Source organism: Desmodus rotundus, chromosome X, assembly GCF_022682495.2.
Source record: "Desmodus rotundus isolate HL8 chromosome X, HLdesRot8A.1, whole genome shotgun sequence".
Classification (NCBI taxonomy): Eukaryota; Metazoa; Chordata; class Mammalia; order Chiroptera; family Phyllostomidae; genus Desmodus; species Desmodus rotundus.
The window spans coordinates 91,458,428-91,485,433 of record NC_071400.1 but is presented as its reverse complement, the minus strand read 5'-3'; the positions used below and the strand labels follow the sequence as shown (position 1 = coordinate 91,485,433).

The 27,006-nt window shown below is 36.2% G+C and overlaps 1 protein-coding gene and 1 pseudogene across 4 annotated transcripts in view; both read left to right on the top strand.

The window, feature by feature from the left end:
- Positions 1 to 27,006, top strand: part of CDKL5 (cyclin dependent kinase like 5) — a 154,973-nt gene that overhangs the window by 46,943 nt on the left and 81,024 nt on the right. For 3 of the 4 annotated variants that reach the window (XM_053917324.1, XM_053917322.1, XM_024569880.3), the window contains 2 exons: positions 3,390 to 3,619; positions 6,476 to 6,510. In XM_053917324.1, coding sequence (XP_053773299.1) covers positions 3,556 to 3,619; positions 6,476 to 6,510 — 99 coding nt within the window. In that variant the 5' untranslated portion in view covers positions 3,390 to 3,555. Of the gene's footprint in view, positions 1 to 371; positions 482 to 3,389; positions 3,620 to 6,475; positions 6,511 to 27,006 lie in introns of all 4 variants that reach the window. The other variant, XM_053917323.1, reaches the window with a different exon arrangement.
- Positions 24,668 to 25,983, top strand: LOC112313339 (gap junction alpha-1 protein-like; annotated as a pseudogene).

The following is a 27,006-nucleotide window of genomic DNA, read 5'->3' as shown; positions in this document are numbered from 1 at the left end:
TCAGAGATGATGTCAGAGGAGGGTAGGTCAAGGCCCTGTGGCTTTTGTGGACTTGGACTTTAACTCTTAATGACAAGGGAAGCCATTGGAGTTTTGAGCAGAGAAGTGACATGATCTTACTTATTCTAAAGACTCCTGTGTAGAGAACAGACTGAATTCAGGGGGAGGTGAGAGTGGAGCTGTAGGGATATTTAAGTAAGTACGGTCTGCTTCTGGGCTCTCACATCAGTTCTACTGGCTAATTTGTCTATATCTGTGCCAGGAGCATCCTGTCTCAATTTCTGTAGCTCAGTTCTAACCTTCAATAGATTTGCTAGGGCATACTGTCAGATCCTACGCTCAAGCCTGAGCCTTCTTACTTTTCTTACCAGGGATGTGTGGACTCTACTTGGAACTCTGCTCTCCCATGTATATTTTAGAATGAACTTTTCTTAATTCCTCAGAAAACCATAGGATTTTGATTGGGATTGCATCTCCATTGGTGAGTATGGAGAGTATTGAACCTTCCTAATTTAAAATTGGGATGACTCCATTTATTTAGGTCATTTTCATACACACACACACACACACATATTTATATATATACATATATGTATGTGTATGTATATTTTTTTGAGTAGAGGCCTTGAATATCTTTTGTTATGTTAAATCCTAAACAACTTTTTTGATGTAAATGTGATTTTTTTGAAAAATTATATTTTGTTTCTTCTTGCTGTTTACAGATGCAGTTGATATTTGTATATTAAACTTACATTCAGCAACCTTGCCAACACTTACAATTCTAATAATTTGTAAATTCCTCTGAATTTTCCATGTAGACAATAATATCTGTAAATCCTATTTTGTTCCCCTCTTTCCAATCCTATATATTTTATTCATTTATTTTTTTCCTTATTTTACTGAGCTGGCTAGAACCCACCAGGATAATGTTTAATAATAATGTTAGTGAGTTTTAATTGTAGGACATCTTGTCAAGTTCTTAATTTTTAAAGGGACCAGGTCTAATATTTCACATTTAAGAATGATATTGTAGGTTTTTATCAGATACATTTATCAGGATATGAATGTTTTAAAAGCATTTAATTATGGACATATTACTCCTTAGAAAGCTTGCCTCAGTTTACATTCCTGCTATCAGTGTACAAAAAGGTACATTTCTTCATGTTAATATTTATCCACACCACATGAGGTACTCCTATTTGCTTAAAGTTTCAAATTTCATAGGCAGCAAAAAAAATTTCGTTACTGGTTTTGATTTATCTTTTAACCAATATTTTATGTTGATATAGCTGTTAATCTTTTAAACAGTAGGATAGGGGTTTTTTTTTTGAAACAAAAGAACTTATTTTGAAATAATTTCAGATTTAGAGAAAAATTACAAAGATAATACAAAGAACTTTCTGTTTCCTGAACCCTTAACCCAGGTTCCCCAACTGTTAAATTAACATTTTACTATATTTACTTTATCATTTATTCTCTCTTTACAAACATATTTTTTCTGAATGATTTAAGTTGCAAACTTTATCTCCAAAAACTTTGGTTTCTTTCCCCCTTTTTTTTTGTTAATCTTTTTGTTAGACTTCTTTATTTTAGAGATTTGGGGCTGTGCCTTATTATTTATTTTATCAAAATATAATTGACATAATAACATCATATTACTTTCAGATACACAACATAATGATTTAATATTTGCATGTATTGTGAAATGATCACCACAAGAAGTCTAGTTAGCATCCATCACCACACATAGTACAGTTTTTTCCTGTGATGAGAACTTTTAAGAATTACTCTATTAGCAATTTTATTTTTTAACTAGAAGTTTGTACCTTTTGACCACCTTCACCTATTTCATCATTTCTTAAAATAGAATTGTTTTACATAACCACTATACTATTATCAAACTATGATTGATACAATATTATTATATAACCTGTAGACATTTAAATTTTCAGTTACCCGTTATAGCAATTTTTTTTCTTGTCTAGAATCCAGTCCAGGATCATGCATTAAATTTAGTTTTCATGACTCTTAATTTTCTTTTCTGTAACAGATAGCTGTTTTTTGTTTTCATGATATAGACATTTTTTAACAGTACAGGTGAGTTATTTAGTAGAATGTCCTTAGTTGTCTGCTGCTGTCTCTGGTTAGATTCGGGTTTTACCTTTTTAGAAGGAATGCCACAGGAATATGCTGTGATGCATCCTATCACGAGGCATATGGTGTTGATTAAGGATGTTAACTTTATCCATTTAAGGTAGTAGTTCCGGCAGGATTCTTCACTGTGAAATTACTATTTTTTCCTTTGTAATTGATAGGTATCTTATACAGAGCAACCTTAAGACTAGGTAATATTCTGTTTTCCATCAAACTTTGAACCACTAGATTTATTATGTATTGATGATACTTGCCTGAAATAATTTTAGCCAGGGTGGTTGCCAAATGGCAATTTTTCTAATTTCTTCACTACATTCATTATTTGGAATTATACTGTAAGAAAGAGCTTTTTCTTCTCCTCCATTTGTTTATGTCAGTAAGGACTGGTGCGTTTTTATTTTGTTCTGTGGATTATAATGTGCTATTATTTTTATTTTGTTGCTCAAATGTTCCTCATTTGACTAGTGGATGTCTCTTCAAGCTGACTCCCATGTCCTTTAGACATGCGCCTCCATTATTCTTTGAGCATTTCCTTATTTTCTGCCCTGGCCTAGAAATAAGCTATTTCTCCAAGGAACCCTGGTTCCTTTTATTGGTGCATTAGCTGTGCTCATGGCTACTGGAGTGTCATTGCTTCCAGTCCCCCTCATCAGACAGAGCTAAGGAATATATGTGTGTATGTATATTTACACATACATTTATACCTATTTCTACACCTCTCTATATTAAGAACTGAGCTTTTATGGTTAGCTCTCATTTCAAGCCTTCCCCCTTTTCATATTCATAACTACTTCTTATGACAGTAGAATAAGGGACTAAATTCTCATTATCCACAATATATTTATTTATTTGCTCAATTCTACAATAAAGAAGTTTCATATCCATGTAAAAACAAATATCTAAATAGAGTATAATATATATTTGTATTTATTTTGGTCTTTAGTTTGAGCAGAGTATGTTGTCAAAATATCATTTTCAAGAGTTACCTAAGGTTAATTCTTTTTCCCTTGGCGCCCCCTTCATGTGTTTGTTACTCATTTCAAATACAGTTAAGTTCATTTGTTCATTTGTGTTCCAGTTTGGGTTCTTCTCTCCTCTCATTATTGATTATATCTTCTTTTTTTGATATGAAATGTTAACCTGGTGTGAAAAGAACTGTACAAAAAAATAGGCTAGGACAGGTTATCAGATTACTGAGATATAAAACTATGGCTTTTAATTGTTTGTTCTTTCAGGGAATCATTTACTACTTCACATTAGAAGAAATATGTGAAAGTTCCTGCCAACTTGTGAGAATTTCTTCCTTCGGCTCTGTTTTGTTCTACTTACTGCACAACTTTCTCAGAAGTTCTTTTTTGATGCCATGTTCTGTGGCTCACATCAAAAGAGGAGTTTGTCTTCATGAAGATTCCTAACATTGGTAATGTGATGAATAAATTTGAGATCCTTGGGGTTGTAGGTGAAGGTAAGTTTAGCATTCCTTGAGTTTTTGAGCAATGTAAATTATACCTGCGACCGAAAAAGTTAATAATTCAGGTCCTCTTAATTTAATCTTTATCAATTTAGATATGGGCCATAAAAGTAAGATATTAAAAATAAAATTACTCTCAACTTTTGGGTCTTATTCTCCCATTGAAAGTTAATAACATTTTATTTGTTATTTTTAAAGATTTTATTTATTTTTAGAGGGGAAGGAAGGGAGAAAGAGAGAGAAACATCAGTGTATGGTTGCCTCTTGCTCACCCCCTACTGGGGACCTGGCCCGCAACCCAGGCAGGTGCCCTGATGGAAATTGAACCAGCAACCCTTTGGTTCACAGGTCAGTGCTCAATCCACTGAGGCACACCAGCCAGGGCTCAAAAGTTAATAGCATTTTAAAACCCCTTAAAGTTTAATAAATCAGGGATTTCTTAAGGCTGCCTTTATTTCATTCTTCTCATTAGGAATTATGGTTTCTTTAGTCAATAAGTTTTTGGTTACATTTTATTTTTTTATCAGCTAGGTTTATTGTGAATAACTTAAAATTTTTTTGTATTAGTTAAATTTTACTTACAGGGTAAATAAATGAATAAATAACTTATTTGTCTTTGGGGATGACAAACCACATTTTATAAATTCGGAGGCATATTGTAATATCTTTGAAATCATATGTGTGTTATAATCAGTAGCGTATCATGGTTTAATTGGCAACATTTTTTCTTTCTTAGTAGTACATAAGATTATGCTTATAATCAATGAATTGATTAGATGAAATATGGTCAATCATTTTTCATAAGTCTTCTTGATTTTTTCCTTCTTAGTAATTTTTGCTCTTGACTTAAAGATAACTTTATGGAGATTTTGATAAATGATTCTGTTAATGGGCTAAGCAACTATAATTATAGTTTCTTAGCATTTATATCTTTAAAGCAAATGTTACAAAATTTTGTATTTTAAAAATTTCAAATAAATTTTGAATTTCAAAAGAAGTTTTAAAAATTTACCAATGTGAACAGCAAAGCTGTTTTAGATTTTAATATTAAGTTGTCAAGTCCTTTTCAAATAAATAAAAACAATTAAAGTACAGTCTAATCATTCGGTGTTAGCTTCAAGGTCTGAAGCTGAAACCACATTAAAAGAACAGATCCATCTTCCTTCACCAGTCAGTTCCTTTTTATTTTCTTGATTGACATTAATTATGTAAATAAAATTCTCCATATCTTATCTACTATCTGTTTTATAATACCTGCCTTTTTTGTTTGTTTGTTGTTGATTTTTTTCCAAAAGTATTACAATTAGAGACTTAATGCAGTAAAGCTAGTGAACAGAGGTCTCCTCATAGGATATAATGGGGTTGGAATGTTCCAGATTCTGGGTCTAAGTTTTCTGAATCATAACCTTGTTTTTCTTTGTATACATATAAGTGATTATCTTCTCAGGGATTGGCTCTCATTAACTACAAAAAAACTACCAGGCTGTTATATAAATCAAAATATGTCAGTTTAACTTGTAGTCAAAACCATCATTGCCAATTGTTTTTTTTTTTCTTTGTAAAGTGTCTCATGTGCATTTTGGCTAAGAAATATATACATATTAAGAAAACCAAAAACTGTCAAGCAAACTCTACATTCCTGTAGCCTAGACAGTGCATTTTCACCCCACAGAAAAACTGGCATGAGAATTGGATGATTGCCTGTGATTGTGGAGCTAAGTTGGATGGCTGTAATGGCTGCTCCCCTCCTAACTGTGATGAACTCCACCTCCACCAAAATTGGGTAGCCTTGTTCTGGTTCCCTAGACTCTGTTGGAGACGTATTTCTCAATTTCATGTCCCTAAAGTCTCCTTCTCATAGATGCATGAGGCTTTGCCTGTCTGTTCATATCAGTGTTCTTGATATTTCTACAAACCTGTTATCATACATTACCTTTTGATTCTCCTAATTAGATTTTCACAGTATAACTTAAACCTCAGTTTCCTTTCTGTCAACTCTGTGTTTTGCCTGTAACGAAGTAGTTTATTGACTAGATAATTGAATAAATAACCCAAAAGATAGTGATGAATCTCATCAAAATATACACAGTGGGAGTGCATGGTTATAAATGGCCAGAGATTCTTGGACTGCTTATAGCCTATGCCCTTGAACTGAGTCTTTATTTATGGCAAAAATGTATCAGTGTCTACTAGTTATTATTCAGAATGCTGACACTTATACTGTTGTGCCAATCAGGAAAGAGATTCCAATATCCTATAAGACAGGGGTATCCAACCTGGCCGCTACTGAAGCTCACCTGAGCTCTGCCTTCTTCCCTGCCTCTTCCCCTATGGAAAAACCTGTCCCTGGTGCCAGAAAGATTGGGGACTGATGCTATAAGAGGATTTAAATGTCTCCTAGGACAGAGAACATACATGGTAGGCTCCATGCTTGAGCTTACTATTGGTAAATCATTAGCTCTTAAATTTTTAGCTTCCTAGAACCTCTTGAATTAATTTTCATTTATTCCTAAAGTTCTTATGCCCAGATCTTTATATTCAGTCTCTGGAATATTTTAAGCTTAAATGTAAAAATGTCTCTAGTGAAATTTTCTTTAAAAAGAGAAACCTTTAAAAATACATGTTGAAGAAATGGGTTGTTTATACCCTTGGTTTATAAATATTTATATAAAAAATAAATATCCATGCTGTCTTTTTATGTAGTTCATTACATTATCACTGTAGAATATTATCATTTTAGGAGTCATTATAACATATATTGGTAATCAATGCAAGTATAATAGAACTTCAACTTATAAAAGAGCTGTAGTTTGTATATTGGTCCTAACTGTTTTTTTCTTTTTATTACAGGAGCCTATGGAGTTGTACTTAAATGCAGACACAAGGCAAGTACAAGAAGAAAATATCTTGTGTTTTACTGTTTTGAGACTAACGTAGTGTTCTGTGCATGTGGACATATAATTAGAACTGTCCGGCTATAATAATGATGTTTATTGTGTAGAATTAATATGTGAACCCAGAGAAGGGAGACTACTTTGGGACAAGCTTTATCACGATTAGGTAATCATTAGTTCTTTGCAATCATGTGCTATTTTTTCAGCTGATCTATGTATAGGTGAAAAGTTGCCCATTGGGAAAAGAAAAAGTGGTAGAGAAGAAACCAAGGTAGTGATAAATTTATGTTCAGGTACTTAAGAGCAATGAATAATTTTGTTTAGTCAGTATTTTTCATGTATACTCAATAACTTATAATGCTTGATATATCTGAATCTCGATTTTGAAGTGAATCATGGATAGGTATTTGATTATGAAATAGGGCTGGGGATAATAGTGTATGATTATGATTACTGGCTATAGTTGACAGTTCTTGAACAGCCTTGAAAGAAATTGTTATGTAAATTATTTGACTATGATAATAATCTCCATTTATTCAGGTAAGTTTTTTGCAAGTTTCCATAGCTGTTACTCAGTGGTGAGCATGTTTTACTCACAGACTAACTTTTAGATGGTAAGTGTTCTAATATCGAATCATTATGTTGTATATTTGAAACTAATATAATGTTGTATGTGAATTATTCCTCAATTTAAAAAATATATGGCAAGTGTTGAAGCAATAACAATTTCAAACATTAGGTTAGATATTTTTCTATTATGGTATACCTAGTCTGAGTATTAATAATCTGGCCTCGTGCTCTTTTGTGTATAATTTGTTAAGACCAAAATTTAAAGGTTTTTTTTTTGTGATATTTTATAATGCTATAGGTAATTTATATGTGAAATGAGCTTAGCAATTTCGCCCAAGCCATTTAAACTCACAAATCTATCATAACATGTATGTATGTGTATATATGCATAAATAAAGATGATGTGATTTTTAAATTTTTTCTTTAGTTACTTTTAGAGAGAGGGGAAGGGTGGGAAAAAGAGAGTAAGAGAAACATCAGTGTGTGGTTGCCCCTCACACACCGCGTGCCCCCAACTGGGGGCCTGGCCTGCAACCCAGGCATGTACCCTGACTGGGAATTGAACCAGTGACCATTTGGTTTGCAAGCCAGCACTCAGTCCACTGAGCCACACCAGCCAGGGCAATGATGTGATTTTTATGTTTGCTTTTTCTTTCCTATTATACAAAATATTACTTACATTTTGTATTTAAGGCTTCATGACAGTTGATACATTTTTGGGTTTTAGCTCACAAATCTTTTTAATTCAGTGAATTTTCTATTGCTGAAATTGGTTGTTCAAATAATTTTATGTTGGTAATAATTGTCTGAAGATCTCTGCCAGTAAATCCTCTAAAAATGGTTTGAATACTATTGGTTCTTGATTTAGGATGATTAATAATTTGGAATAATAAATATAATAAAAGTAAATGTAGCCTCTTGAATATGTAAAGAAATATTATGGCAGTTTGAAATTAAGCAAATGGGAAGGTCTCTAATGAAATTTTATTCTTTTAATAAGTTGCTTTGACTTACAATAAATTTCTGAAGCTTAAAAAAAAATTCCTGGGTGGATACTACAAAGGGGAAATAGGTTATTGGTTTCCAAGTTAAATTTGACTCTTCTGAACATAATACCTCCATAGCAAATGGAAGCTTCAGTTCTTAATCTTAACCCTTGAGTTTTAAAACCCAAGGATTTCTGATATATAATGCAAGTCTTCTACAAAGTTTTCTCTCAGTTTTTGTCACATTTCTTCTTGTGACCCTTCCCCCATACCTTTTTTGACTTTATGTAAGTAAGCTCTCCTTGTGTCTTTTATGTTAAAAAAATTATTCGTTGAATATGTTACTCTTATCTTTCCATATATCTGGTTTGCTTGTTTGTTAAAATATGCTTGTTACCTGTAGTAAGTGGTTTGCACTGCACACTGTTAGTACCAGCAAGATGGGCGCAGAGTGGAAGTGGGTGAGAACAGTTTCGGCTCTTGGGAACCCAACTGTGTGAACTTCGATTCCTAGTGGCTATGTGTAGGGCACTTTGAGTTTCAAAGATGAGTAAACTATAGTTTTCTTAATCTTGTATGGCTTATGGTTTGTCTGAAGAGATACTTTAAAAATGAGATTGCATCTGAAAACATCTCTTTTTACAGCCCTTCACTAAATGAGGGACTCACAGGCCAGCTCTCTAAGTATTGTTGTTTTTTTCCTTTAATGCATCTAAAAAGATATCACTGGATGGAAAATTTAAAGCATAAGTTAGTGCCTAACGCAGGGTAATAAAAACTCTTTTTAGAATCTGCAGTTGTTTAGTCATTAGATTTGTTATAGTATATTCTTTTTTCAGTCAGAATCAGACCTTCAAATCTTTACCCCATTACCCAAAAATAGATAATTTGATACTTTTTGTAAGATGTATCCTTCAGGATCAAACAAATGAATTACCATGAAATTTCATGTTATAGTTAAAAATTGATATAATCCTTTCTATTGTATCATTATGTATAAAATAATCATGCCCATGTATTTTTCATAGCTTTTAAAAATTAAGGAAATGCTTATAAAAATGTATGATTACTTATGCATAGGTATGTGTGATAACATGCATAAATTTGTTCTCTTTTTGAGAAGATTGGCTCTTGGTGTGTATATAATTAAATAATGTCTAGCATGTTGTATATTTGTTACTGTTTTTTTTTTTAAAGATTTTATTTATTTATTTTTAGAGAGGGGAAGGGAGGGAGAGAGAGAGGTAGAGAAACATCAGTGTGTGGTTGCCTCTCACATGCCCCCTACTGGAGACCTGGCCTGCAACCCAGGTAGGTGCCCTTACTGGAAATCGAATCTGCAACCCCTTGGTTTGCAGGCTAGTGCTCCATCTGGCTTGCAAACCTAGGCCGGATTGGTTCAAGCCACACCAGCCAGGGCTGAATTGAGTTTTTAAAACAAAGCTTAGAGAGAGTCAACAATGAGAAACTGAATATATGGGATTAATTATATAATTTACTTTGTCATTACTTTCATCCTTATTTGAATAAAAATAAAATGTGGTTTCTTCTTGTGTGCAAAATGTTTAGTATTTGAAGGAAGTTAGAGAGAGGCTTAGGGTTTTTCATAAAGATTGTCAGAAAACAAAGATTGTGAGAAGTCAGAAATACTTATATAATATGAACCATATTTCTGTGTGGTTTCCTCTCTTTACCTGGTCTTTGTTGCTGATCCAATTAATGGTAGAACAGTCTGTGGAACACTACAAAATTCTCAGCAAAACTGTACTTCTTTGTATTATAATATTTTGTATTTCCGATTCTGCTAGTGGGTTGATATAGGAAAAATGTCCTATGTTTCTGTTTTGTTATCAATCAAGGAAATAATGGCTCATGTGTCAATTTCCGGGAGAGTGACTTCTTTAGGGAACTAGGAGAATTTGGGGGTTTTGTAGGCTTCCTGTTTGCCTTTATCCTCATCATCCTAATCTAGATTTGTCTTGTTTGTTTTCTAGTAAATGGGATAAGGGAATGGTCTTGTTAGAACTAGCAGTACTAGCTCTGCCTGCATTGTCTGCACAAAAGACTTGACCTCATTCATCCTTCTTACAGTGACTCAGTTCTCAGTTCCTAAATGACCATATCCCTACCCGCCACCCAATCTGGAGGATGAGTTGGCTAGGGTACTAGATGGACTTTAAAGTTCCCCTTTCTGGTAATCATAAAAACATAATTAGTTCAAAGAAGAGATCATTCTTTCTACACCTCCTTAAGATGAGTAATTTCATTAGTTTCTGATAGTGTCTGTGCTTAAAAGATTTGTACTAGCTTTTTAATGTGACTTTTTTCCAAAACTTCAGGAGCAGACATGAGTGTGAATCATTTTTCTGTACAGACCTGAAATATATGCAGGGATTGGCAAAAGTAGGAATATAATATAATAATTAATAAATACGAATACAAGAATAAACTGCATTTTGCGTACTCACAGCTGTAAGCCTTCTTTTGCCCACCCACATATGCACTGGTAATATAAAAAAGGAACTGATCATCAAATGCCCATATAGTGGGCATTTATATGAATTGTTGAAATCAGTGACAGGAGTGTAGTACATGGTGATCTATTTGTACAGAAAAGTAACCCAACCCTGGAGTACTTTTAGAAGCTGCACAATGCTTGTCATTTTTACTATTTCTTAATTTAAAGATTTGTTTTATATGTTAAAACATTGTAATTTAAAAATCAAATAAAAATTGTTTTTTACCCCTTATACTTAATACTGTGTTCTAGGCCTGGCATTATAAAGTAAAATCCAACCAAATATCTGGTTAGGAAAAATCTGTTAAGTCTCTACCAAATGTTAGGTACTCTCCTTAGGCACTGACTCTGTAAAAATCAGTAAGATGTAATTCCTACTTTTGATGAATATAGTCTGGCATGTATAAATGAACAAATATAAGCTTAAAATACAGTTTTGGAGAGATAAATTTGAGAAAATATTGTAGTTGAAATGATAGTGTGAAACCTTTTCCATTTTTTTTTTCAATAAATTCTCCATTAAAACCTGCTTAGGAACTAACTCATGTCAGTAATAAAGAAAAATGTCTTCTCATATCATATTTAAAATCATTTTGTTGATATCTACAAAATAGCTTGCTGGGATTGGGATCACATTGATCAAGTTGAGAAGAATTGACATCTTAATAATATTGAATCTTCCAATTCATGAACACAGAATATCTTTCCATTTATTTAGATCTCTGATTTCTTTCAAGAGTTATGTAGGTTTTTTTGCATACAGATCTTGCAAATATTTTGTTACATTTATACCTAAGTACTTCTTTTTCTTTTAGTGATAATGTAAATGGTATTGTGTTTTTAATTTTAAATTCTAATGGTTCATTGCTGGTATATAGGAAAGCAATTGACTTTTGTATATTAACCTTGTATCCTGTGACCATGCTAGAATTGCTTATTAGTTCCAGGAGTTTTTGTTTCATAGATTTTGGGAGATATTCTTCTGTAAAAAAAATAGTTTTATTTCTTCTTTCCCAATCTGAATACCTTTTATTTCCTTTTCTTGCCTTATTGTATTTATGACCTCCAATACAATAGTGAATACACGTAGTGAGATGGGGACACCGTCTTGTGTCTGAGCTTAGTGGGAAGGCATACCATTTCTCACCGTTAAGTATGATGTTAGCTGTAGGTTTTTGTAGATGTTATTTATCAAGTTGAGTAGGGTCTCTCTATTCCTAGGTTCCTGAGAGTTTTTTTATTACAAATGGGTGTTGAATTTTGTCATATGCTTTTCTGCATCAATTGATACATGATCATGTGATGTTTCTACTTTAGTCTGTTGATGGTGGTGAATTATATGAATTGATTTTAGAATGTTGAACCAGCCTTGTACACCTGGGATAAATCCCACTTGGTCATGGTATATAATTCTTTATATGCATTGCTGGATTTGATTTGTTAATATTTGTTGAGGATTTCTACATTATGTTATGAGAGATATTTGTAGTTTGCCTTTCTTTTGATGTCTGTATCTGGTTTTGGTATTAGGGTAATATTGGCCTCATAGAGTGAGTTAAGAAGTATTCCTTTCCTGTTGTCTGACAGATTATACCAAATGGGTATAATTTCCTCCTTAAATGTGAGGTGGAATTCACCAGTGAAACCATCTGGGTATTGGACTTTTTAAGAAGGTTATTAATTATTGATTGAGTTTCTTTCATAGATATAGGCCTATTCAGATTATCTATTATTCCTTGTGTAAGTTTTGGTAGTTTATATCTTCTAAGTCATCTAAGTTATTTATTTAAGTTATCAAACTTGTATGCATAGATTTGTTCATAATATTCCTGTATTATCCTTTTAATGTCCATGTGATTATAGTGATGACTCTGTTTCATTTCTGGTAATAATGATTTGTGTTTTCTTTCTTTTTTTCGTGGTTAGTCTGGCTAGGGATTTATCAATTTTGTTGATCTTTTAAATGGACAGTTTTTGTTTTCCTTGATTTTTACTATTGAGTTCCCATTTCAATTTCATTGATTAAATGCCATAATTTTTATTATTCTTTCCTTCTTCTTGCTTTAAGCTTAAGCTGTCCTTCTTTTCTATTTCCTAACATAGGAGCTTAGGGTATTGATTTTGGGCCTGGTTTTTTTGTTTTGTTTTGTTTTTTAGTATATGCGTTCGGTGCTATAAACTTTTCTCTAAGCACTGTTTTGCTGCATCACAAAAATTTTGATTTGTATTTTCATTTAGTTCAAAATATTTAAAAATTCCTCTTGATTTTGTCTTAGACCTATGTTATTTAGAAGTGTGTTTTTCTCCCTGTCTGGTGTGGTTCAGTGGATTGAGCACCAGGCTGCGAACAGAAAGGTCACCAGTATGTTTACGTTTTCTAGTCGGGGTACATGTCTGGGTTGTAGGCCAAGTCCCCAGTTAGGGGCATGCGAGAGGTAACTGATTGATGTGTCTCTGGCACACTGAGGTTTTCCTCCCTCCTTTCCCTTCTGTCTAAAAGTAAATAAATCAAGTTTTAGAAAAAGAGATGTGTTTTTTTTAATTTTGAGATTTTTCCAGCTTTCTTTTTGTTATTGATATCTAGTTTAATTCTATTGTGGTGTGAGAGTATACTGTGCATGATTTTTAATTTAAATTTTGTTCGGTTGTTTAATAGCCCAGAATTTAGTCTGTCTTGATGAATGTTCCATGTGACCTTGAAGAGAAAATGTATTCTGCCCTTGTCGGATGAAATATTATATAAATGTCAAGTAGGTCCAGTTGATTGATGGTGCTGTTTAATTCACCTATATCCTTACTTATTTTTTTGCCTGCTGGATCTGTCAGTTACTGATAAAGGAGGTGTTGAAGCCTCCAGTTATAATAGTGTATTTGTCTGTTTCTCTTGGCAGTCCTATCATTATTTGCCTCATGTATTTTGATGCCTTCTTGTTTGGTGCACATATATTAAGGATTGTTATATTTTCTTGAGGATGTATTATTTTGTAATACCCCTCTTTATCCCTGATGATTTTCCTTGTTCTGAAATCTGCTTTGTCTAACATTGTTGTAGCTACTCCAGCTTTCTTTCTTTTTTTTGTTCTACAACATTTTTATTGGATAAATACATATGTAAATATGTGTGAACAGAAACTTTTCCAGGAGATTACAATCTCTAAATAATTGTTGTGCTAATCCAGACAGAGAACATTTGTTTATGAATATTTTTATTATTATACAATTTCAATTAAAATATTGGCAAAAACATACTCAATGAAATCTCTAAATATGATTAATTGATTTACTAAACAGTATATAAGATCAAAAGATGAATTTATTTGTAAATATTAACTGTGCACAAGCACTTTTGTCATCTTAATCAGAAATATATTCTTACTGGAAATTAATCTATAAGGCAAATAAATTGCTTCCAATTATTGATTTTGACTGCAACATTTTGTCTTCATCAGAGTTATTCATCAAATTATTATTAATGATTAAGGTTTCTAATATATAGACTACAAATGCCTTTACAATAAAATATATTCTCTGATTCAGATTTAGGGAATAAATGTATGCCAAAGATCCAAATTTTCAAACAAAATATCAAAGAATAAATACCAATTAACAGAAAAGGGAGATGTAGATGTAGTAATATATTTCTTCTGAAATATGAGCTACCTAAAAGCTATGCTATAATAATAACCGTAATCATAACTATTTTTAACTGGTTTTACATTTTGTTATTTGTATATATAGACAATGCAAGTTCAACACTTACCCATTTACATGTATCAGGTGGCTTGAAAGTACATAAAGAATTACATTCTTTTATCTCACTTTAATATAAAGAAATATTAATATTTTAATGCTAAGTGAAATAAGTCAGGCGGTGAGGGATTAATACCATATGATCTCATCTTCAACTGGAACATAATCAACAAAAGAAAAAAGCAAACAAAACATAACCAGAGACATTGAAGTTAAGAACAATCTAACAATAGCCAGAAGGGAGTGGGGAGGGCATAGTGGGGAGAAGGGTTTACAGGAGCTACTATAAAGGACACATGGACAAAATCAAGGGGGAGGGAGGTGGGTTTGGCTGAGGTGGGGTGGAGGGATGGGGAGAAAATGCAGACAACTGTAGTTGAATAACAATAAAAATTTTTTTTAAATAAAAGTTTTCTTAGCTCTAAAAATTATAGTGAATGGACGACATTAAAAACGTAGTAATCCTTGTTAATACCATTCCAGACTTTTGGACCTCTTAAAAACCTGAACGGTTGAGTAAATCCAAGCAGCAGGGACACACTTGATGGGTTTATTAGGTATGTGCATAGAATCGGTGGGAACACACATTTACATTTTCCAGCTTTCTTTTGATTACTGTTTCACGTGATAAATCTTTCCTTATCCCTTTGCTTTTAACCTACTTGTATCTTTTTATTTAAAGTGTTTTTTTAATTCACTCCGATATTCTCTTCTAATTGGTATATTTAGAGCATCTACATTTAAAGTCAATATTAATACATTTGGATTAATATCAGCCATGTTTGTAACTTCTTTAAAATATATTTATTGATTATACTATTACAGTTGTCCCATTCTCCCCCCCCACTCCACTCCATCCTGCCCACCCCCTCCCTCCCACATTACCCCCCCATAGTTCATGTCCATGGGTCATACTTATAAGTTCTTTGGCTTCTACATTTCCTACACGATTCTTCCCCTCCCCCTGTCTATTTTCCACCTATCATCTATGCTACTTATTCTCTGTACCTTCCCCCCCCTCCCCCTCCCACTCCCCTATTGACAACCCTCCATGTGATCTCCATCTCTATGGTTCTGTTCCTGTTCTAGTTGTTTGCCTAGTTTGCTCTTGTTTTTGTTTTAGGTGTGGTCGTTAATAACTGTGAGTTTGCTGTCATTTTTACTGTTCCTATTTTTGATCTTCTTTTTCTTAGGTAACTCCCTTTAACATTTCATATACTAAGGGCTTGGTGATGATGAACTCCTTTAACTTGACCTTCTCTGAAAAGCACTTTATCTTCCCTTCCATTCTAAATGATAGCTTTGCTGGATACAGTAATCTTGGATGTAGGTCCTTCCTTTCATGACTTGGAATACTTCTTGCCAGCCCCTTCTTGCCTGTAAGGTCTCTTTGGAGAAATCAGCTGACAGTCTTATGGGAAGTCCTTTGTAGGTAACTGTGTCCTTTTCTCTTGCTGCTTCTAAGATTCTCTGCTTCTGTGTAATCTCGGGTAATGTAATTACGATGAGCCTTGGTGTGTTCCTCCTTGGGTCCAGCTTCTTTGGGACTCTCTGAGCTTCCTGGATTTCCTGGAAGTCTATTTCCTTTGCCAGACTGGGGAAGTTCTCCTTCATTATTGGTTCAAATAAGTTTTCAATTTTTTCTTCTTCCTCTTCTCCTTCTGGCACCCCTATAATTCGGATGTTGGAACGTTTCAAGGTGTCCTGGAGGTTCCTAAGCCTCTCCTCATTTTTCCAAGTTCTTGTTTCTTCATTCTTTTCTGGTTGGATGTTTCTTTCTTCCTTCTGGTCCACACCATTGATTTGAGTCCCAGTTTCCTTCGCCTCACGATTGGTTCCCTGTACATTTTCCTTTGTTTCTCTTAGCATAGGCTTCATTTTTTCATCTGGTTTTCGAACAGATTCAACCAATTCTGTGAGCGTCTTGATAACCAGTGTTTTGAACTGTGCATCCGATAGGTTGGCTATCTCTTCCTCACTTAGTTGTATTTTTTCTGGAGCTTTGAAGTGTTCTGTCATTTGGGCTATTTTTTTTTTTTTTGTCTTGGCGCATCTGTTACTTTAAGGGGCGGAGGCTTAGGTGTTCCCCGTGGCGGGGTAACGCTGGTGGCTGTGCTGTGACGCTGGACATGGGGGAGAGGCCGAGAGGGAGCAATGGCGCCCACCTCACTCTCCTCCGGCTTTCAATCTTTCACTCCTCTACCCACAATCAAACTGGGCCCCTCTGGTGCTGGCTCCCGAGTGGGTGGGCTTGTGCACACTCTAGGCCCCTGTGGGTCTCTCCAACAACCTCTCCTGTGAGGCTGGGAGTCTCTCCTGCTGCCGCCCCAACCCCCACGGGAGTTTTCAATCAGAGGTTTGAGGCTTTATTTCCCCGTGCTGGAGCCCTGGGTTGTGCGGTCTGCTTCGCTCCCTGCCGTTTGTCCGGTTTATCTGTGCGCGAGTGTGGGGCCTCGGGATGCTACCCGCCACTCTGAGTCCGGCCCTCTCGGCCTATCTGCGCGAATGTGGGGCCACAGGGTCTGCCAGTGGTCAGACTGCCTGCCCCGTTAGTCCCACACTCCGCCAGTCTCGGTCCCACCATGGCAACGCAAGTCCTCTCTGCCCCAGCTGCCCGTCTCTGTCCCTCCTTCCGGTGTGGATGAATGTTTATTTTTTATTTCCTTGGGGTCAGACTTCCTTGCTGTTCGATTTTCTGTCAGTTCTGGTTGTGCGAGGAGGCGCAGTGTATCTACCTACGCCGCCATCTTGGTTCTCTATCTGTAACTTTTATATTTGTTGTATTTCTTGTTTTTAAACAAAAATAGTTCACTGTTATTCTGCCTTCTCTGATTTTGACCATTTTTTAAAATTTTATTTTTTTAGACAGAGGGGCAGGGAGGGAGCAGGAGAGGGGACCATCAATGTGTGGTTGCCTCTCTTAGGACCCCCTACTGGGGACCTGGCGAGAAACATAGTCATGTGCCCTGACTGGGAATCAAAGAGGCAACCCTTTGCTTTGCAGGCCAGCATTCAATCCACTGACGCACACCAGCCAAATCGACCATTTTTGTAAAAAAGATTTTTTATGAGAACCAAGATGGCGGCGTAGGTAGACACACTGCGCCTCCTCGCACAACCAGGACTGACAGAGAATCGAATGGCAAGGGGGACTGACACCAAGGAAATAGAAAATAAACATTCATCCAGACAGGTAGGAGGGGCGGAGATGGGCACCTTGGTGGAGAGGACTCGTGTGGCTGTGGGACTGAGACTGGCGGAGTGTGGGACAAACGGCGCAGGTAGTCCGAGCACTAGCAGACCCTGCGGCCCCACATTCACACAGATAAACCCAGAGGGCCGGACTCAGAGTGGCGGAGAATGGGGCAGGCAGAACGGGGGTAGCACACCGCGGCCCCACACTCGTGCACAGATAAACCGGGATGAATGGCGGGGAGCAAAGCAGATGGCGCAACCCAGGGCTCCAGGGCGGGGAAATAAAGCCTCAAACCTCTGATTGAAAACTCCCGTGGGGGTTGGGGCGGCAGCAGGAGAGACTCCCAGCCTCACAGGAGAGGTTGTCGGAGAGACCCACAGGGGCCTAGAGTGTGCACAGGCACACCCACTCGGGAGCCAGCACCAGAGGGGCCCAGTTTGATTGTGGGTAGAGGAGTGAAAGATTAAAAGCCAGAGGAGAGTGAGGTGGGCGCCATTGCTCCCTCTTGGCCCCTCCCCCACGTACAGCGTCACAGCGCAGCCACCAGCGTTACCCCGCCCTGGTGAACACCTAAGGCTCCGCCCCTTAAAGTAACAGATGCACCAAGACAAAAAAAAAAAATGGCCCAAATGACAGAACACTTCAAAGCTCCAGAAAAAATACAACTAAGTGAGGAAGAGATAGCCAACCTATCGGATGCACAGTTCAAAACACTGGTTATCAAGACGCTCACAGAATTGGTTGAATCTGTTCGAAAACCAGATGAAAAAATGAAGCCTATGCTAAGAGAAACAAAGGAAAATGTACAGGGAACCAATCGTGAGGCGAAGGAAACTGGGACTCAAATCAATGGTGTGGACCAGAAGGAAGAAAGAAACATCCAACCAGAAAAGAATGAAGAAACAAGAACTTGGAAAAATGAGGAGAGGCTTAGGAACCTCCAGGACACCTTGAAACGTTCCAACATCCGAATTATAGGGGTGCCAGAAGGAGAAGAGGAAGAAGAAAAAATTGAAAACTTATTTGAACCAATAATGAAGGAGAACTTCCCCAGTCTGGCAAAGGAAATAGACTTCCAGGAAGTCCAGGAAGCTCAGAGAGTCCCAAAGAAGCTGGACCCAAGGAGGAACACACCAAGGCACATCATAATTACATTACCCAAGATTAAACGCAAGGACCTACATCCAAGATTACTGTATCCAGCAAAGCTGTCACTTAGAATGTAAGGGAAGATAAAGTGCTTTTCAGATAAGGTCAAGTTAAAGAAGTTCATCATCACCAAGCCCTTAGTATATGAAATGCTAAAAGGAGTTACCTAAGAAAAAGAAGATCAAAAATAGGAACAGTAAAAATGACAGCAAACTCACAGTTATTAATGACCACACCTAAAACAAAAACAAGAGCAAACTAGGCAAACAACTAGAACAGGAACAGAACCATAGAGATGGAGATCACATGAAGGGTTATCAATAGGGGAATGGGAGGGGGAGAGGGGGTTAAAGGTACAGAGAATAAGTAGAATAGATGATAGGTGGAAAATAGATAGGGGGAGGGTAAAAATAGTGTAGGAAATGTAGAAGCCAAAGAACTTATAAGTATGACCCATGGACATGAACCATAGGGGAGTAATATGGGAGGGAGGGGGTGGGCAGGGTGGAGTGGAGTGGGGGGGGGAATGGGACAAGTGTAATAGCATAATCAATAAATATATTTAAAAAGAAAAAAAAGAATTTTATTTATTTACTTTCATAGAGGGGAGAAGGGAAGGAAAAAGAGAGGGAGAGAAACATCAATGTGTGGTTGCCTCTCACACGCCCCCTACTGAGGACATGGGCTGCAACCCTTTGGTTCGCAGGCCCACGCTCAATCCACTGAGCTACACCAGCCAGGGCTAACTGACCATTTTTATATGATTCTCTTTCCTCTCCCATCTTAGCATATTTATTACACTTCTTTTTTTACAAAGGGTTTTAGTAGTTTGCAGTATACATTTACAACTTATTTAAGGCCACTATCAGATAACTCTATTCTCCTTCTCGGGTAGTACAGGTACCTTATATATACCAGAACTTTCCTAATTTCTTCCTTTCATTCCTTATAATGTGGATGTCATTCATTTCACTTATCCATATGCTTTAATTAGCAAATACATTGTTAATATTATTACTTTGAACAGTTATTTATTACTTCAGAATAGGAAAAATAGATTTTATTTTACCTTTATTCCTTCTCCAGCTCTTTTTTGTTTGCATAGATCTGACTTTCTGTATCATTTTCCTACTCACTGAAGAACTTTTTAAAACAGTTTTTACTATACAGGTGTACTAGTGACAGATTCTCTCCGTTTTTGATTATCTGAGAAAGTCTTTATTTTTCTTTCACATTAGAAGGATAATTTTACTGAATACTTCTAGGTTGGTTTTTTTCAATACCGAGTATTTCAACTCATGGCCTCTGACGAGAAGTCAGATGTACTTCTTATCCTTCTTCTCTATGGGTAAGGTATTATTCCCTCTGACTTTCATGATTTTCTCCTTGTGTTTGGTTTTCTATTGTTTGAGTATATGTTTAGGTGGATATATTTTGGTATTTATCTTTCTTGATGTACTCTCAACTTCCTGGATGTGTGGTTTGTTGTCTGTCATTAATTTGGGAATATTCTTGGCCATTATTTCTTCAAATATTTCTTCTTCTTGGTCTCATTCTTCTCCTTCTAGTATTCCAGTACACCTTTTGTAATTGTTCTACAAATCTTGGATATTCTGTTTTGCTCTTTAAAATTATTTTTTCTCTTTTCATTTTAATTTGGGAATTTCTATTGACATATCTTTATGTGTACTGATTCTTTCCTTGGCTATGTCCAAATCCCTTGATAAGTACATTAAAGGTATTATTCATTTTTTATTATAGTGTTTTTGATTTCTAGCATTTTCTTTTCATTCTTCCTTAGAGTTGTATGTGCTTACATTACCCATTTGTTTTTGCATGTTGTGTACTTTTTCCATTAGAGCTCTTAAATTATTCCTGATAACCCCCAGATCTGTGCCATATCTGAGTCTGGTTCTGATGCTTTCTTTGTATTTTCAGACTGTGTTTTTCCTTGCCTTTTAGAATGCTTTTCAGTGTTTTTTACAAGTCAGATAAGGATATATTGGCTAATAGGAACTGAGGTAAATATTCCTTTAGTGTAAGATTTTACATTAATTTGGCTACTTACTAGGCTATGTTTAATGTCTGTTGTAGGTGTAGGTGCCAGATGCTTCAGCTTCCTATAGTGTCTATATTTTTCTCTTTATTTTCTCCCCTATTGTCTTTGGGTTTCCCTAAGAACTCCTTTTTAAATAGAGTCCTTTTTTTTGCGACTCTTTCACTTGTAATCCACTGTTACTGTACTGGGACCCTGGTGACATGGCCGTAGAGTCAGGGGAGTGTTCTATAAACGTAGGACCAAATCTTAGTCTTTTAGTGGGCCTGCGTCGTGGGCTGCAACCTTTATTTCTTAGCCTTCCCCCCCCTTATACCCTTGTTTTTAGGTGAAACAAAAAGGCTATATGGGGATATAGTTGACCACTTTCCCCTCTCCCAGGACAGCATATAAGGTCTGGTAAATTTTACCTTGGAGTGTTGGTTTTTGTAATATTTGGGGACTGTTACTCCCGGCTGCACCCCACCCCGGGCATATTTCAAACTGTTTAATTTCCTCTTAACCTTACCCAAAAGAGAGAAGATTTTTATAAGATCTTCACCCTGGGTGCATTTTAAAATTGTTACTTTTCTTTTCTTCTCACCCCAAAAAAGAGGAGAGCATTCTAGGATTTTTACAATCAGAACCTGGTAAGGTTCCTAGAGGTAAAGCCACAAGAGTGTGGAGCCCTCCTAAGATTGGACCCCTAGGAGTTCTTACTTGCAAGCCTTTGTCAAAATTATTGTGTAAGTTTTCTTACTAGTGATTACTCTATCACTTTCTGCTTTAGGTAAGCTGTTCTTGGATGTGAGTCTCTGTATTTACCTCTCTCCAGAGTACAGGGATTCAGTTTGCCCTATGTCCTCAATTCTCTGATAAGCCTAGGAAGAGTTGATGGTTTTAGTTTGTTCAGCTTTGTTGTTGTTGTAAGGACAGGAATGACAATATCTAGGGACTTTCCATGTTGAAACTGAAATATGAAGTCTTACATTTATATTTTAAAATTGGGAATATCTTGTCCAGTTTAAAAATAATGTTCAGCAAGAGGCTTTTAAGTTTCCTATGAAACATTTGCTTAGCTGAGATGACTCATTCTCAGTTATTTTCATCCCTTTGAATCTCAGATCTATATATTTTCAAAGTGCTTGGTAAGAACTTTTTCAGAACAAAATATATGAAAAATTTAAGAACTTCATGCAGTTCATAAACACTAATAACTATCCTAAATTAACCAGAATTATTGATTTTCTAACCCCCTGCCCTCCCTCCCCACTGAACTATTTTTTGTTTTATCAGATACTGTCTATAAACTATGCTAAAGAAATTTGGGGAAAATAAATAATTATTTTCTTTAACCTTCACTTATTATTTTTATCCCACTTATTGCTGAAGAAGTAACTCAGTTTTCTAAGACTCTTTGAAATCTCTGGAAACTAAACGCTGTTTAAATTTGAAAAACTAATAAGAATAAATGCCTAACTTATGCTGCCAATGGTTAGTTTTCAGTTAACCTTGAAGAGTGTAGTAATTATAAACTTTTGGTCTCAGGGACTTTAGCTTAATAGTATTATTTTCAGAATCTGTGTGATAGAGGACAATTTGGCTCAACTGTGTTACTAAAGCAACTGAGAAATACTGTGTGTACTTTAAAGCATTATAATTTAATTACTAAAATATTGCAGTTGGGGAGACTTCCGTTCTTATCTTTGGAGAGCAGTTGTAATCAACCTCGGGAGATGGAGACATTGTAAATTACATGAACCTTGCCCCATTTGATGTTTTATTTTAAGTTTTATTTTTCTCACTAAATCTGTGAGGAACAGCCATAAAGACAAGAAAAATTAGCTGCATGGCATTTAAGATTGCTTATTAGTTGGCAAATTCATGTTATGTTTATTTAAGAAATATTTTCATGTTTTAATTTTTCTAATTGTTTAAAGTGAATGTCTTTGGGAATTAAAGATTATTTTGAAGAGGGAGAATTAAAATATTAAATGTTATGAATATCTTAGTATAATAAATAAAATTTGTTTTAAAAAGAGATGACTTGATGCTGTATTGAAAGGGTTTGGTTGAAAGTAATTATTTTTTGCCATGTAATCAATTAGCTGCAGTTCGTTTTAAGGTAAGATCCATTTGTCTAGCATAAACTGGATTGGAAGCAGAAAGCTTTCCCCAGGCTTTTGCTTAGAGACATTATCTTACAAAGAAATAGGACTGTTGGGATGAAATAGGGAAGGAAGAGCAGGTCTTCAGTAGTGGCACAGTTATGTGTTGTGCCAGGTTCTACCCACCCTCAGCAGATTGGTGGGTGGTATCAGTGTTGCTCTTATAGAATTAAAAAAGAAAAAGCTCTAGATACATTGCAATGATATCCTCGAACAAACCCAGAAATGAATACAATACATCGGCATTGTAGTCTTTACCATAAAGCTTCCGTGTGCTAACAGTTCAACTAAAGATAATGGTCCATATTCAGTAAATGTTTTTAATTTGAGGGTCCTGTTGGTAGGGACCTGACTTCCAATTTCAGATAAAAAGGGAGCAGGAGCTCCTCTTTTTTTTTTTTTGTTCTGATTTTGCTACTTCCTGCTAAGTAGGATCGCAGCTACCCTTCCAAAATGCTCCTTTATTCACAACAGCTTTCAGGACCACAGAACCAGTATTGATCACCTATTCCCCTCTTCAGAGAGTCTCAGGACCAGTCCCACAATTCTGGACATCCTCTTTTACTTTTTGTCACCACCAAAACTCACTGGCTGCACATTAGCACAGAATCCTCATCCTTGCACTGCTCTGTTCATCTCTCAATCACATCGTGTCCCCTAGAGCTCCTGAATTTCCATTAGTAATTTCTCTGTGGCCTCAACCTGGCCCCAGCCTCACAGTATACTCTGGCTTTCTGCCGCTGGGCTTCTCCGTTCTTGCCAAGTGAACATCTGAGGTAGCCCTCTCTGGCACCAGTCTGCTACTTCTGCCTAATTACTTGGTAACCATGCTGCCTGCCTTTGAGCTCCTTGAGTAAAGTGATTTCTTCCCTCTTCAAATTTTTGACCATGCTGCTTCCTTCACATGCAGCAGTTTTACAGTCTTGGCCTGGCTGACTCTATACAGACTGATCTGGGTTTCTTTGCATTAATCTCTGTTGGTGCCCATTTATTTCCTTCTTGAGACTTATTTACATAGGCAATTGTATATTCACTTACTCACTTAGCCTTTTTCATTGATTCTAAGATGTGTATTTCCCTCTACATTTTTGAAATTGAGGCACATGTTACACTGGGTGCTTTGATTGCTTTTTGAATAGTAAGTAAAATAATCATTTGTCTTACAGTAGTGCCTTAGATGGAATGAAATACTACGTTTAATTATCTTTCCCCCAGTTGATTATGAGTTGCACAGGAATTCTGTTTTACTCACCAGTAGGAACCAGTGTCTGGTACAGTACCTGGTACCTAGGTAGACACTGAATAAATATTGCCTGAATGAATATCATTATATATTTGGAAGATGATGGCCCTAATATATCTGAAGATGAATCAGTCAATACATACATGTGAGTTTTTAATTCAGTTTCTGTGTTTGAGTCTATATCTTTGGAGTTTTTTTTATTTAGTATTCTGAAGGAGACTTTTACATGTGTCTATTTTGTTCCCCCCTTTATATAACTTGTGCATTCATCAATATATGTACACCCTTATTTAAGAGTATTTGCTCACCACGTATGAAAATGAATCCACATGAGCTTTTATCAGTTATCAGTAATTGTCTTTCATTAAGGGGAAGAATGAGGAAGGATACGAAAGAATAGCAGGCTTACAAACTTTAGACAGTTTTGAGTGCTTGAACTTAGTTTTTCATTTTGCTTAATCCTCTAAGGACTTATGCAGTAACTGGTGTGCCTCCTTCACTCCTTTTAAGTGAAAGAACAGCAAACAGGTAACATGGGTGACTGGAGTGCCTTAGGCCAACTCCTAAACAGGGTTCAAGCTCACTCCACTGCTGGAGGGAAAGTGTGGCTCTCAGTTCTTTCCATTTTCTGAATCCTGCTAGTCAGGACAGCGGCTGAGCCAGCCTGAGATGATGAGTATTTTGCCTTTCATTGTAACACTTGGCAGCCTCATTGTGAAAATGTCTGCTATGATAAGTCCTTCCTGATCTCTCGTGTGCACTTCTGGGTCTTGTAGATCATATTCGGGTCTGTCCCCACACTCTTGTATGTAGTGAACGTGTTCTATGTGGTGCAAGAGGAAGAGAGGTTGAACACGAAAGAGGAGGAACTCAAAGTTGCCCAAAGTGAAGGTGTCAATGTGGAGATGCACTTGCAGGAAAAGGAAATCAAGAAGTTCAAGTATGGCATTGAAGAACATGACAGGGTGACAATGAGAGGGGCCTGCTGTGAACCTAAACCATTAGTATCTTCTTCAAGTCTGTCTTTGAGGTGTCCTTCCTGCTGATCCATGGGTTCAGGCTGAATGCAGTTTACAGTTGCAAACGGGACCCAAACTTGCCTGCATCAGGTGGACTGCTTCCTCTCTCACGCCGCAGAGAAAAGCATCTTTGTCCTTTTCATGCTGGTGGTGTCCTTGGTCTCTCTTGAACATCATCAAACTGTTCTCCATCTTATTCAAGGGTATTAAGGACTGTGTGAAGGATCTGGAGAGTGAGACTTACCACAATACATCTGGTCAGCTAAGCCCCTCCAATGGCTCCTCATCAACTCTTCCTCTCTCTACCACCTCCACTCCCAGGGAGAAGCTGGTTCCTGGAAACAGAAACAGTTCTTCCTGCCACAGTTATAACAAACAAGGAAATGAGCCAAACAGTGCTAATTATAGCACATAGCAAGATTGAATGGGGCAGGCAGGAAGCACCATCTCTAATTCAGATGCACAGCCTTTTGATTTCCCTCACGAGAAGCAGAATTCTTTAAAAAATTAAAAAAAAAAAACCCTAGCTACTAGGCATTAGCCATTGTAGACCAGTAGCCATTCTGCAGAGCCAGCAGTCATGCCAGCAGCAGTGTAATGACCTAGAGATCTATCTAGACACATACTTGAAAGCATTACGATTCTGCTCAATTGTTAAAGGAAGGTGCAGTAGAAAATGTGCTTTTGTTCCAATGGAGTTCGCACTGTTAAACTGCCAGGGTTCTTTTGGGATGCCTGGGATAGGAGGGTGGAGAGACTGATTAAAAAAGGTACATGTTGGTATTTAAATTGGTTGACTCAAAGAATTTACATTCTGAATAAAACTTAAATGAGGTGATGCATAAGTAAGGCCTTTTTTTTTCCTCCCATACACCCCTAGAAGGGTTCAGTGTATTTGAAAGTGATAGATATTTGCCATGTAGTGATGCGAACAGATGCAGTATAAACTCATGAACATAGATTTTAAAATAACACATATACAGTGTTCAAATTTGAACCTTTTCATGGATTTTGTGGTGTGGGCCCAAATGATGTTTCTGTTACATAATTCCTATTGTGATAGTAAAGCACTCTTTCTTTCCCTAATCAGCACGCCCCCCACAATGTTTCCTATTACGGATACTGGTTCTGTTCATTATGATCTTTTTCTATTTCGTAGAAAGATGTCATGAATGATTTCCTTCTCTGCAATGTAATCATTGATGCTTGAATGATAGAATTTAGTACAGTAAACAGCACTCATGATGTGAGAAAATGTAAAGAAATATTTAGAACTGTACTATTAAATGTTCTTACATGAATTTTGTAGTAACTAATAGGTCTTGGCTTTATTTTACTTAATAAACCCTACTTAACAATATTTCAGAATTTGTATTCTGAGTTTGGTAGTCTGTGTTTGGGGATGACCAACATTTTTGATGTTTGTAATAAGATTTTATTTGGAATTCAAGATAAGTTGAAAGAGGTTTGAGTATAACCCATGGAACTAATTTGTTTTAAATATATACTAAAAAAGTCTAATTGTTTCTTCAAATGCCTTTTTTTAATCTCTTCACAGATGATTGCGAAAATCTTGAGCTTCATACTTTGTTATTGCATGAGAGCTACATAAGCAGTTTTGTACAATGAGAAATACTAATTTAACATTTCAAATTAAACTACTGTCATGTTCAGCTTTATTGCAGGCAGTGTAGACCTAGTCCATCTTATATTCTAGAGAGTGTTTTTATTCAGTGAAGTTTTAAGAGGGCAACCCACATGTTTGCCTCCTCTGAGTGCTTTTGGCTGCACTGATCTTTCCTAGGTATGTCTTAATGTAAGCCAAATACACTAGAATCAAATTTGTAGAAATG